This window comes from Takifugu rubripes, chromosome 5, assembly GCF_901000725.2.
Source record: "Takifugu rubripes chromosome 5, fTakRub1.2, whole genome shotgun sequence".
Lineage (NCBI taxonomy): Eukaryota > Metazoa > Chordata > Actinopteri > Tetraodontiformes > Tetraodontidae > Takifugu > Takifugu rubripes.
The window spans coordinates 8,784,239-8,798,501 of record NC_042289.1 but is presented as its reverse complement, the minus strand read 5'-3'; the positions used below and the strand labels follow the sequence as shown (position 1 = coordinate 8,798,501).

Genomic DNA, 14,263 nt, shown 5'->3' with positions numbered 1-14,263 from the left:
CGAGGTTCGACTATCCGGCGGACCCTCCTCTCCAGTACCCCTGAATAGACCTTACCAGGGAGGCTGAGGAGTGTGATCCCCCTATAGTTGGAACACACCCTCCGGTCCCCCTTCTTAAAAAGAGGGACTACCACCCCGGTCTGCCAATCCAGCGGCACTGCCCCCGATGTCCACGCGATGTTGCAGAGTCGAGTCAACCACGACAGCCCTACAACATCCAGAGCCTTAAGGGACTCTGGGCAGATCTCATCCACCCCCGGGGCCTTGCCACCGAGGAGTTTTTTAACTACCTCGGCAACTTCAGCCCCGGAGATACGAGAGCCCATCTCCAGGTCCCCAGGCCCTACTTCCTCACTGGAAGGCGTGTTGGTGGGATTGAGGAGGTCCTCGAAGTATTCCTTCCACCGATCCACAACATCCCGAGTTGAGGTCAGCAGCACACCATCACCACTATACACAGCGTTGACAGTGCACTGCTTCCCCCTCCTCAGACGCCGGATGGTGGTCCAGAACCTTTTCGAGGCCGTCCGAAAGTCGTTCTCCATGGCCTCACCGAACTCTTCCCATGCCCGAGTCTTTGCCTCGGCAACCGCCGTAGCTGCACTCCGCTTGGCACGCCGGTACCCATCTGCTGCCTCAGGAGTCCCACAGGCCAGTAAGGCCCGATACGACTCCTTCTTCAGCTTGACGGCATCCCTCACCGCTGGTGTCCACCAGCGGGTTCGGGCATTGCCGCCACGACAGGCACCAACCACCTTGCGGCCACAGCACCGGTCAGCTGCCTCAACAATGGAGGCACGGAACACGGTCCACTCGGACTTCTGACAGGGGACTCTGCCAGGCGTTCCCAGCAGACCCTCACAACACGTTTGGGCCTGCCAGGTCTGTCCGGCATCCTTCCCCACCATCGGAGCCAACTCACCACCAGGTGGTGATCAGTTGACAGCTCCGCCCCTCTCTTCACCCGAGTGTCCAGAACATGCGGCCGCAAATCCGATGACACAACCACAAAGTCGATCATCGATCTGCGGCCTAAGGCGTCCTGGTGCCAAGTGCACATGTGGACGCCTTTATGTCTGAACAAGGTGTTCGTTATGGACAATCTGAGACGAGCACAGAAGTCCAATAACAAAACACCACTCGGGTTCAGATCAGGGGGGCCGTTCTTCCCAATCACACCTCTCCAGGTCACACTGTCATTGCCAACGTGAGCATTGAAGTCACCCAGGAGGATGAGGGAGCCCCCAGAAGGGGCACTCTCCAGCACTCCCTCTAAGGACTCCAAAAAGGGTGGATACGCTGAACTGCTGTTTGGACCATAGGCACAAACAACAGTCAGGATCCGTCCCCCCACCCGAAGGCGAAGGGAGGCTACCCTCTCATCCACCGGGGTAAACTCCAATACACAGGCACTGAGCTGGGGAGCAACCAGAATTGCCACCCCTGCTCGTCGCCTCTCACCATCGGCAACTCCAGAGTGGTAGAGAGTCCAACCCCTCTCAAGAAGACTGGTTCCAGAGCCCTTGCCGTGCGTCGAGGTGAGGCCAACTATATCTAGTCGGAACTTCTCAACCTCGCGCACCAACTCAGGCTCCTTTCCCACCAGAGAGGTGACATTCCATGTCCCTAGAGCCAGTTTGTGCAGCCGGGAATCAGACCGCCAAGGTCCCTGCCTCCGGCTGCTACCCAAAACACAATGCACCCGACCCCCTTGGCCCCTCCTGCAGGTGGTGAGCCCACGGGAAGGGGGTCCCATGTTGCCTCTTCGGGCTGCGCCCGGCCGGACTCCATGGGCAGAGGTCCGGCCACCAGGCGCTCGCCAACGTGCCCCACCCCCAGGCCTGGCTCCAGGAGGGGGCCCCGGTGACCCGCATCCGGGCAAGGGAAACTTGGCACCAAAGTTGTTCAGCATCATTAGGGGGTCCTGGGCTGCGCTTTGTCTGGTCCCTCACCTAGGACCTGTTTGCCATGGGTGGCCCTACCAGGGGCATATAGCCCCAGACAACGGAGCTCCTAGGATCATTGGGACACGCAAACCCCTCCACCACGATAAGGTGGCAGCCCAGGGAGGGGCAGTATAATTACGTGATGTGCAACATCAGGGACATGATACAGAATTATTTGAGAGTTTGATGGACCCTCCATTGTTTTTAATGTAGCAGGTCTGAACACAGAAGGTGCTCGTCTGTGCTTCTGCCTCGGGGCCTTAAACCAAACTCCCCTCTTATATAATAACAGCAATATCCAATCGTCGTCTGCGTGCAGCTACGTCAACAAAATGTCATGACACGCTCTTTACTGTCAATCATCTGATGCCATCAGATACCAAATATCCAAAAGCCTGTAGAGAAGCGTAGAAAAGCCCTTCCAATGAACTCCTTAACTTTTTATTAAAGATTTGCCGGTCCTGGAACGTCCATGGACACAAATCCGTCCAGATCCTGTCGCCCCAGACAGAGAACAAAGCTAAACGAGTTTTCATTTTGATCCTGTAGTCTTTTGTCAGTTTTAATGCAGGATGGTTGCAGGAGTCCGCAGTTAGTGCGTTTTATAACTGATTATTTTGTGACACGTCCAATCAGTAGATTATAACAAGCTGTATGACTGATGTAGGTTTACCCTGTCATACCCTGTATTTAATGTATATAGATGTTTCCTGTCTCTGTTCTCTGACTTTTTGACCTGTTAAACACAATTAAAAGCTCGACTTTAAGACAAATATTGCATGGCCTGAGCTCTATTCTCCTGACATCTAGTTAGTTTATCAGGGTTTATCTTCTATGTGCACCCTCTGGTGTGTTTGAGAAGGTGGGATGTGCATGACGAATGCAACAGTTTAGCCATATGTTCCGCGCACACTGGCGGTTGGCGCTTCATTTTGCAACACGTAACGCCATCTGTTCCAGAAAGTCTCCAACCTGAGAGACAATAGATCATCTCCTTCCAATTCAATCCAGCGTCACCAAACCAATATTATCGCGAGTCGCGCTGTCCACAAAACAGGCAGATGGCATGACTGGAGCAAAGAGAAAGCTACGGGTGAGTCTCGTCTTCTCCACTAGAGGGCAGTGTGGGGCTTCACCGGCAGCACTGTCACCCTTCTGTCAAACTTTTAGTCTGATGTGACACTAAAACCAGCAACACAAACTGGCATCAGCTGTTGATACAGCAAAATGGATTAATTCTGAATTCTCTCATTTAATTTTAGATCAATTGTTTGGTCTCTCACCGAGATAATTACACAAAAGTGGAGTCAAAACAAACAAACTCTTCCTTTGATAAACGTTTTAATTGTCCACTGAGAGCGCCGATGTGGGAGAAAGAAAAATTGCGAACAATAAATTAAATTGAATAGCTTCCTCCCCACACACTAAGCCTTTTTCTGACAAGTGTTTGTTTTGTTCTCTCGGTTTGGGCCTGAACCACAAATCAGAAGTTATGCAGCCACAATATGAGGTCAAAGGTTAGCGCCTTGTTGTTGCTGCATGCAATTAATGCGACTGCTGGTTTGGGGCTGGAGTAGTGCTTTAAAATAATACTTCAGCGTTTTGTTTGGACAGAATTTGACAACAGTCCCATTCGGATCACGCTTAGTGGTGTGTGGGTGTAAGGGGGGGAGGAGGTGAAATAAAGTCCAAACCCTAAATTGGCTGCAAACGAACAGCTGAGTTGCCAGGGTAGGTTGTAGCTGCAATCCTTCCCCGTCACATTTCATTGTCAGGAAACGTTCTTTAAAATACATATTTGACCTCAGACACTTAAAACTCTTGATGGGTGATTAAAAAACCCACCCCCGCCCACGTAGCCCGAGCACGAGAGCCTGACATCTAGAGACACGTTAAAGCTAATGAAACTGCTAGGGTTTGAGCACAGACGAGGATGTCAGAGGTCTGGAAATATGAACCTCAGATGGTCAGATGTGTGTGTGCGTTGACCCAATTCCTGCAACACCTATGGTGCATTGATCCATGCTGTCACATATGGACACAAGCAGGTCTTTTGCCCTGACACCTCCTCCACCTCCACCCTTATTCTCACCAGCCTTCTGGTGCTAGATTTGATTTCTGCTTTGGAGTCTTCTACACACTGGACCTTTGTTATGTCTTGGTTTTACTGAGAACTTTAAAGGATTCGGGTTGTTTTATGCAAATAACACATCAGTTATATGTGACAACCTGACTTGGTGGGAATGGAACCGACAGCCATCGGTGGAACCATTACTCACCGCGTGGCCTTGAATCAGGCCAAAATCCACTTCTGATCCACGAGGGAGCGAAGCAATTTAGCAGGAAAAGAAACCATTAAAGCCAGTGGAGCATTGTTGAGCTGCTACAGGGGATATGTGGGTTCATTCTGGGAGCGCTTCAGGATCCTCGGAACGACCACAAATGACGGGCGGAAATCGGAGAGAGACAATCGCTGCTGGGAGGGAGGAAACAGCTGGGTGGATTCTTCTGGATCATTATCATTTTATCATGACTCACTCGCATTAAGCAGCTTCAGTCCAGCATTTTCATTTCTTCTGCTGAAAAGAGAAAATATTTCGTTAAACATCATCTGTGGGAGAAAAACACAATAATCACACATAATAATAAAGTCACGATAAACCTGACAAGCCGTAATTCTGCCGTTTGGTAAATGCGACGTGCGTGCGTGTGTACGTGCGTGAGCCAGGGCTCATGCACACACGCATGTCGTGACCTTTGCTGTTTAATCCAACCTCAGATGAAAGCCAACTCCACCCCATCAAAGCAACTTTGTGCGTCAGGAGGTCCAATAATGGAGTCTGTAGATGCTGTTAGTCAAACCATCCTCGTCTGTGTCGGGGAGGCGTTCTCCTCTAATTCAAGCCACGATCAGCAGTGGAAATTCTGTTTGAGTTAAGAGGAAATTGGATGCGGGCTGATCGCTTAAGTGTTTTAACAGAAAGGAGAAAACTCGTTTCTTTTAATGCCCCATTAATCCAAAATATTACATGTACGAAACACAGAGAGACCCATTCTGCTTCTTTATCTACATCTTCTTCTATTTGTTGTTTCCAGCTCAGCTGCGCAGCCTTTAGCCCCCTGTGGCTGCAGCCCGCAGTGGTGGTCTGGCCCTTCACAGCCTCGGTTCAGGTAGGAATTTGTGTCAGGAAGCGAAAATTGCTTTTCACTCACCCCCCCCCCCCCCCCCCCCCCCCACCCCCACACACACACACACACACACACCTGACAGGCTCTGGGCGGTCTTCCAGGGAGAACCAATGTGCAAAAGTGATGGAGCGACCTCTGGGGTCCCCTGGACGCGGGTCCTGCCAGAGGTGAGCGACTCATTTAGAGCTCTACAAAGCTGATGATTTTTTTTCTCCTGGAAGGACCTCATGGATGTCAAGGTTCTTTATGGTTGAGCAGCATTAAATAACTAGATTTTGATGCTCGTCAGCCAATCTAAATTCGCTCTAGATGGCTGATTTCGCACCACTAGGCAGCGCTAAATCTTTCACACTGGACCTCAGACGATCCCTGAGCGACTCTAAATTAAAGCTTTATCGTTTTTAGGGGAACATCTGAAACATTAAAGTCGTGCAAATGATTAAAACGGATTTCAGTTTTCTTTCTTTTTATGAAGACTTGCTGAAGACTGAATAAAAATGCGAGCACTAACTTATGCTCCAGCCTGCTCTTCGCTGACTCACTACATGCGCTGCAATCCTCCCATTTCTCCTTTTCAAGGTTCCTCACCAGACGAGGAATAACGGCGGCTCTCCCAGGCTCCCGCTGGCTCGCCATTTAGGCGAAAGAAAACTTCGCCGTCGGCTGCGTGAGTGTGGCTACGGCAACATCTGGTGGTTCAATCCAGATGTGGGTCCAGATTATAAAACTGTCACAGATTCCAGTTGAAACTCGTCAAGCTTTGATCTTTCTCCTACGCCGTCCGCCGTCCACGTTTGCTGCTCTTCCTCCAGCACCATGTTGACATGACAACAGGGTCTGAGGCAGCTGAGGCCTCAACAGACGGACCGTTCAGGGTGATCTCTTCAGGAGATCTGCTCCTAAATGGGTTTGTCTCCCACACTTCCAACACAGTTCTAATCTGATGAAGACAGATGAGTCTGCAATTGTCCCCCGACCATTTGTCATTGCGACGTGCGTTTTTGTTATCAGCAGTGACAGATTGCGCCACATTTGGGAGCTCACTTCAAAGCAGAAGCTTCGCTCAAAGCAGTGTGAGCCCCTCAGAGTGGAAGCAAACTGGTTTGGATGGTTTCTTCCTCCATCAGTGCTGATTCATTTCCTCAGATAGGCAGGTGGACATCAGGTCTCTCTGAAGAGGATTTAGCTGTTCACTCAAGTGTTACAGGTGTAAATGGTGTGTTTTTCCATCCACGTTTCTTTCTGAATCACTCCTACTCACCTTGCCCTGAAGGAAACATAATGTCCTTTACCATGGCAGGTGTAACGGCCAATAATGACCCACCTCCACTCCCTCAGCTGTGATTTGTGACACAAATGTGCCAGTTTTTTAATTTGGCGTTCTCAGAATGGAGAGATCTGTGCACCCAGGAAGACTGAGATTAAAGCAAGTGACCTAAATATGAACAACAACAAGCTTGCAACTATATTGATCAAATCTTTTCACTTGTTTGTAAGTGAATTTAAGGCATTACTTGTGGTTTTTCCCCAGTATTTTTTTCTGTACAGCTTCCATTTACTCTCTCTTTATCCCTCTCTCTCTTTATCCCTCTCTCTCTTTATCCCTCTCTCACACACACACACACACACACACACACGCACACACACACACACACACACACACACACACACATATGCACACACACACACAGATATACCTCGGATCTAAAAGGTGGTTATATGAGTCACATAATGGTGGAGTATAGCTGGATCAGTCACATCAGCCACTGGAAGTGGAAAAGCTTCGGGTGCGTTGATGTTGTCAAGCCGGTGTTACACCCGCCAACCCAGACCGGATGTAAGTTTGGCAACACAGACGCTGTAGATGAGTCCCGGCGTGTGCTCGAGAATTTATTTTGAAATTAGGCAGCGGAAGCGTGGCGTCCTAGTTTGCTTTCTTAACTCCAGCTCCAGGAGCGCCACTGCGCGTCAGAAACTGGTGCGAGAAACACTCTCCTCCGCTCTTCCTTTTTTCTTTAAATCACCCAGAGCAGCTGAAGTCTGGGCGCTTTTACTCCGTCCTTGTGGCAAAATTCAGATTTTTGCAGCTTGACAAACAAAGGATTTGACAGTGATGAATGCGGCTGGAGAGATTTTACGCATCGCGCATTGTGGAGATTCGACGCAAATCACGGATTAAGGAATTTGGCCGAATCCCAGAAGGTGTCAGCTGGCACATGTTTCAGGATGAGGTATGGAGTGGCGATCCTGTCTGCTGGGTTCACTGGTTTGCTCAGTTTCAGCCTCCTGGCCGTGGCTATCGGCTCCGATTTCTGGTACATCATCAACGTGAACAACCACACGGGTCCGGACGACTTGAGTTCACACTCCGGACTGTGGCGGATCATTGAAGGTAAGGCACTGATATAACTGAAGTGCTCTTTAAGTTTTTACTACTGAGATATCAAGTCATATGTTCCGTAACTTTTGCGCCAGGTAATAATCTGTAGCACAATTGCGCGTAAAAAGGATTGGATTTTTATTATTATTATCATTGTCATTGATTTAGAATCATTCTGAAGGTAAACATGGGATCAATCGTGTACTAGTTTGAGCAATCAGGCTCTCATGTAGCAGAAAATATCGCAGGAGAAAAACACTCCCAACACTGGGGGTCTGCATGTGCACGCCTTTCATGCGGGTCGGCAATTTACCTTTAATTCGTCCCTTGATGGAACTCAAAAACTCTTCGGAAAAACTCCAGGTGCACATTGTCGTGTGTTCGCAGACGAAATGGGCAATAAAGAGATCCTTTGATTTGGTCCTAATGCTTCACGCCCATAAGAACTACTATTGGAATTTGTAACCGAGCGCAGACCGCAGCATCGCAGGTGACCGAGCAGGAGACACGGTTCTCTCCCGCACGTAGCTGCAGTAATCTGTTTCATGGCTGCACAGATTGAGGATCCCAGCACGTCCAATTTGTTGCTGCCGACAGCCAAAGTTCATGCCTGTCCGCTCGGCGCAACATATTTGGAGGCAAATGTCACATGTGTTGGGCTCTTCCTCTGCCTTGTCCTGTCATGCTCGACCTTTTCCTATTCGACATTTTCAGGGGCCAACCGGAGCTCGGTCATCCCTTCCTTCAAGGCGAACATGTCCAGCCTGTCGGAGCCAGAGCAGCACCTTCTCGGTGAGCGCCGAAGGTCTGTCTGAACCGGTTGAAGCTCAAACTCTGAAGCTCACCGTCTGTTTCCAGGTTTGCACAAGGTGGTGGTCATCATGCTGCCGCTCAGCCTGGTCCTGCTGGTGTTCGGCTGGATCTTCGGCTTTGTCAGTTCGCTGGTCCGCATCCCCAGAATGCTGGTGGGGTCTGCCTCCTACATCCTCTTCTGCAGTAAGTCCAGAAGGGTGTCCTGTTGGTGTTGGTTCTGGGGAGCTTTTGCTGGGTTGTGTGATCACCGTGGGAAGGCGGCAGCAGCAAGTAGGCCGAGATGTCCTCACATCATGGCTGGTGTCAACATCAGGTGTTGTTGTGCCTGAAAATAAGCAAAAATACCCAGTTTAGAGTCAAGCGGTTATTTTCACAGCATCAGGTGGGTGCACACAACATGCACGCCTTGATTGTCCCATTGATGGTTGAAGGAGGGAGCGAGCGAATTCTTATTTTAAAGAATAAAGACGAAGCGTTTCTTGGTGCCATAAATGGTGCATTCACACACTCCCGCTTTCAAGAGGCAATTCTGCCACCTCCCTGACCATTAGGATAGATAAACGCCAGAGCACCTGCTTCTCCCTGGGAACAAGGCAGCTCAGTCTGTGTGGTGTGTTGCACCTGCGTCATGATGACTAACTAGTCAAATCCAGCTTTTTTGGGTTGCACACTCAAGGTAGAGGAAAGAGTCAACATTTTCCTCTTCCCTGCGTTTTCCCAAGATTCCCATATTACTCCATCCTGAGCACACAGAACCTCAGCAGCTAATGCTGTGGTTGCTAGGAGCTGCAGCCTGAATATTTCAGTCAGTTTATGCAGGTTTCCAGGAGTTTCGTAGAAGCAAAAGAGCTGGAATGTTGTGAAAGAATGCACATTTCTCCACTGTAAGTGTTTGTCAGAGCTGCTCCAACACGTTTCCAATGAGGTCAATCTTGATTTTTACACACCCATAGCAAACCTGGCGTATTGATCGGGGCGTGTGGACTGATTGCTGATCAAAGTGACGTGGCATGCAATTGCTGCAGTACTTGTCTCTGATTTCCCCCCTGAATTAACAGCAGTGTCTCATTTTGCCATTTAAAAGGTAAAATTCCTCCTTTCAGATGTGAGAAGAATTGTTGTTATTACTATTATCGTTTAGATGCTGTGATGTGTAGATTTTAAGTGTTTGAGGGATGCTGACAGGAAAGAGGCAGGTGTGGATGTGTTGCAAAAGTGCTGAAGCTGCTTACAACCGGACTCAGCACCCAGATGTATCCTGTTTGTCAAGTTTGATAAGATGGGAGAAGATGCCCTTGCAAGGAACTCCTGTTGTTTGCGTGGTTGATCTGAGTCTAGTGACAAACAGCACAGGTGACTCAAACTTCACCCTCACACAGACTCCAGATCAGCCTCATATTTTGTGCAAAAGCGCTAAAAAGGTTGATTGTAATTGCCGGCTGGAGAGATGTTTTCTGCCATGATAGCTCTAAATATAAATCCGTTCTGCAGGTCTAATGAATCTGGGAGCCCAATTATCACTTTCACAAGTATTCCATGCTAATTATTTCATCATTAGCACCAATTCATGTCATCGAGGGGGTATTTGGCTCACATGATTTTACAGCGACACTTCAAACCTTATGAGAGGAGCATGAGTGGAAAGAAGATTTTGTCACAATACCGGAAATGAAATTCCAGGAAAAAAAGAGTCAAAGCTCCAGCTCAGGTGTGAAGCCAGAGGAGAACAGCAAACAATGAACTGATATCTGAAAGCTCTCTTCCAGTCTGGGCTTCTACTGGCCATTCGGAGAAAATTAACCAAGGAAAAAGGCTATTTCCGTTTTAAAGGCTGTCAGTTAGAAAGCTGACAGTAACAATGTGGTGCACATTTAAAAGTCAGGGATCGTCACTCAAATGCACGATAAGGGAGTGTGTGTGTGTGTGTGTGTGTGTGTGTGTGTGTGTGTGCGCGTGTGTGTGTGTGTGTGTGCGTGTGTGTGTGTGTGCGTGTGCGTGTGTTTACATCTGTTTTCAGAAACAGAATATTTATTCATAAACGTCCTTTTATTGCCATGATCATCATAATATACTATGTTTTTACTCACTTAGCAGTTGGATATTTATGGATATTGGATATTAGATCCGGGTCCCCCTCCGCTAATGTTTCTACAGTAGCCCAAAGAGGACATCAAACCTCTGTACTGAAGCTGAGCTTATTTTCGGGTTTGAGATAACCGTGTCATTACCAGCATATTGGCTTTATTTAAATGTCTTCCTGCTAAATTATTGAACGCAAAGCCGCCACTACTCTAAGGTTATTAAACTCTGAAAAAAAGCACATCTCTGTCATTTCTGAGATTTATCGTTGGAGTTACTGCACATTCAACCATAAAGGACTCTTTTTATATGCAGACAACACAGCTGTAATTTGCAGTAAAGGTCAACATGAATTGTGGTGGCTGATGTTTAAATGTTATTCATTTTTTTCCAGCCCACTTTAGTGGTAATTGACCAGTTTTTCATGTAAACTGATGCTTTTGGGCCCTCAGGTCTCTTCACCCTGACTGGACTCCTGGTCTACATCCAGTACTGCAACCAGGCCATGGAGGACTTCAAGCAGGTCGTGTCCCTGGAGAATCTCACCACTGTGGATGTGTCGTTCGGCTGGTCCTTCGCCATAGCCTGGCTGTCCTACAGCCTGGAGGTGACCAGCAGCCTGCTGCTAATGTTAGCCGCCAGAATCACGCAGATGAAGCATTGCTATGATTCTGGGATGGCCATGCTGTAGGCTCGTGTGTGTCAGAACCGTAGATGTGACACCGTGCAGTGTTGTTTTCTCCATCGTTCTTTGTGGTGATGTTGTGAACATGTCCGTGCAAACACAAAGACACGTGAACCGTCCAAAGAAAACCGATACAGGACTGATTCAGACATTTTGTTGCATGGCATCAACGATAATTCTGTTTGGCTCGGCCCGCTTTGAATGTGACTCTTGCGCCAGAAGATGGAGGAGGGGCGTGACCAGTGGGTGTGGTCTGCCACTGAAGTGGGTGGTCCAAATATTTTACCTTAAAGTGCCAACTGTTGAATGCAGAGTTGCACCTGTTTGAGATGAGCAACCTGCAGAAAACAGCAAAGCATGCTGGGATTTACCCCTTTTCTGGACAGACATTAGCAAATACCCCCCCCCCCCCAGCACCACAATTAGGCTTCTGTTTGGATGCATTTGTAATGAATAGAAAGCAGCTTTTGTGTTTTTTTCCCTCAAGTATAACTTGACCATCTCGCAGTATGAAACCAGCTGAATTTGCTAATCTGCTCGCTCGGCTCTGCTGTCAGAAGGTGTTAGATCCATTATATTACAGTTATCTCTTATTTGCTTTTACCTTGTTATATTCTTTATTCTTGTTATATTGTCTCTCATTACTTAATGTTTCTTATTATTTGTTAATGCTTAATGTTCATGATGCTTGATGAACTCGAACTTCTCTGGTCAAGGGCGACAGAAATGCAGCTGCTGTGGGGAAGTGACATTGACTGGAGACAGAGCTGCAGGGCCTGACCCAGGAGGTGGGTTAGGGTTAGGGCCTGACCCAGGAGGTGGGTTAGGGTTAGGGCCTGACCCAGGAGGTGGGTTAGGGTTAGGGCCTGACCCAGGAGGTGGGTTAGGGTTAGGGCCTGACCCAGGAGGTGGGTTAGGGTTAGGGCCTGACCCAGGAGGTGGGTTAGGGTTAGGGCCTGACCCAGGAGGTGGGTTAGGGTTAGGGCCTGACAATGGCCCAGGAGGTGTTCTTTTAATCTGTCTGATATGGAAGAATGTGCTGTGTGCAAGCTAAGCTAATCAAATCAGTGAAGACCTACGTATAATCTCGCCATTATGATTTACAGTCTTTTGCTTTGTATGGGACCTGCTATCTTGTGTTTCCCCCTCCCTTAGACACATTTGAATTCTGTGTAACTTGGAACCTCCTAATTTCAATAAAAGAAGGATGGCGGAAGTTGTACGTCAGAACGTGTTGGAGATCTGTAATCGAGCACATCTCTCCGTTCTCCTTGCAAGTAAAATTCAAAACTGTTGCCTTTGCCTCATTTGTTTTTCTCATGTTTCCGGTCGTTTGAACCTAACAGAAGGGCTGCTCTTGAATGTTAAACAGTTGTTTATGTGCCGTAGTTGAGGCTGGGGGGGGCTCTCCAGAGGTTCCATTCAAGCGAAAACGTTGCTGATCCTGCAGCTGCTGAGGCTTTAGCTCGCCGTCACATTATGGTACAAGTCTCTTGTCGAGCACGTGCTCCATAATAATTGCATTTAATTGGCTTTGCAGCGGCGGGGCACAAATACGTGTGTTGCTCGAAGTTGTGTGTCGTGACATTCTGTCTGCGCCGTCCATTTCTGTAATTGATGTCTCAGTGAAAGTAAAAAAGAGCACTTTGAAATGTTGTAAAAGTCATTTCGTCATTTCACAACGGGTTCACATTTGTAATACAGTCATGATTAAACCCTCGGTCTCGCTGTTGGGGGGGGGGGGGGGGGGGGGGGGTACAAAAAGGAGCCACAAAAAACATCTTTTCATCAGCAGTACATGCAGCCACATGCGTTTCGGAGTTTGACTGAATACAAATGAAGCCCAACAGAAAACGGTTCCCCCTCCTCGCGTGCACAGAGCCCGGATCTTTTGTTCAGGCTCTGTTCTGATTCGCTTGCAAATTGGTGCTGTCGGTAAATGTGGTTATTCAGAAAATTAGCGGAGCTACGGTATTGATGCTAAAAGAGGCATCGTAACGACTTGCACTTACATGTTATATAATTATGCAAATGAGCCAAAGGTGGAGTTGAGAGGCAGCCCCAGGCAGGGTGTTCATCTAGCACTGACAGTCTTGGCCACTCAGGCTTTTTCACGAGGTGTCAACACGATCCCATTTGTGGGTTTTTATAAATCTATCATCAGAAACTCAATAAGTAGATTCAAACGTGCCAATTAGTGTTGGTTTCCTAATAAGGCATTGATTTTTTTAAAATTCTACTTTAAAGAACACTTTTAAGATCCTTGTTTCTCCAACGCTCTGGAAGGAGTTATGTTAGTTATTCTCTCCACTAGAGGTCGCCATATCTCTCAGCTGTGCAGGGAATTGTCTCTTAGGCTCCGAGCTGCAGAATCGTGGCTGATTGGGCCATTCTGAGCGCATTTTCCAGACACAGGGGGGCCTTTCCAAGCTGAAACTATTTGGGTTTCAAAGGCAAACTGCTGACAAAAGGATTGATGGGGTGTTTTCATAACTGCTGCACTTAATGACATCATAAGGCAGATTTAGAGGGTGAAAGTTGAAAAAAAAATAACTGTGGCTCTGCACTAAATGTGTTGCTTAATGGTGACACGTGCTCAGAGCAGAGATATCAAGGCCTTAATGTGTCCAGTGAATCAAAATCCAAAGCGGGAGACTTTGTGTCCAATCAGCAGAACTCTGCCCAATAACCCTGCCTCTGATGTTTGGGAGGGCAGGAAAAACTGCCATGTTGGAACCTTCCTCTGTCTACTGTACCATCCCGAACCACATTAAACTTGTATGGAGCCTAATAAGTCAATCCGGCGTGGCAGAAGTCGGTGCTACACCATTACTCTTTGGTTTATGTCCTCGGCTCTGACAAACTGCAGTAATCTTCACCCCCGAAGAATCTCTCCGCTCACGGTTATTAAAAAAAAAACACCTCCTCCCCCCGCCCCCCACCCCCAGAATTACTCCCTTTCCGTCCTTCAAATGTTGTTTCTTTGAAAGTGAGCAAATCAACATTGATTTGACGTGTCCATGGCAACCCAAATGACTGATATTAATCCCTCTGAGATGCTGTCGCTCACGTTCGACGCAAGAAAAATGCAGAGCTATTTCCCTTGAAGACATTTGCCACCATCAGAGGAGGTGTACGTCCGAATCTACTCACTTCTTTAATATAGGAAGG

The 14,263-nt window shown here is 47.9% G+C and overlaps 1 protein-coding gene and 1 long non-coding RNA gene across 3 annotated transcripts; both read left to right on the top strand.

Moving 5' to 3' along the window:
- Nucleotides 1–4,797: 4,797 nt before the first annotated feature.
- On the top strand, nucleotides 4,798–6,230 carry LOC115249926 (uncharacterized). Of its 2 annotated transcripts, XR_003888539.1 has the most exons (5): nucleotides 4,798–4,879; nucleotides 5,043–5,117; nucleotides 5,237–5,302; nucleotides 5,715–6,042; nucleotides 6,147–6,230. It is a non-coding gene; the product is annotated as an uncharacterized lncRNA (long non-coding RNA). The 2 variants fall into 2 exon arrangements; XR_003888540.1 differs by lacking the exon at nucleotides 5,237–5,302.
- Nucleotides 6,231–7,081: 851 nt separating this feature from the next.
- On the top strand, nucleotides 7,082–11,776 carry LOC101065195 (transmembrane protein 235). The gene is made up of 4 exons (XM_029836379.1): nucleotides 7,082–7,527; nucleotides 8,230–8,307; nucleotides 8,374–8,511; nucleotides 10,860–11,776. Exons 1-4 carry the CDS (start codon nucleotides 7,362–7,364, stop codon nucleotides 11,096–11,098), a joined length of 621 nt encoding a protein of 206 aa, XP_029692239.1. The 5' UTR covers nucleotides 7,082–7,361; the 3' UTR covers nucleotides 11,099–11,776.
- Nucleotides 11,777–14,263: the final 2,487 nt, after the last annotated feature.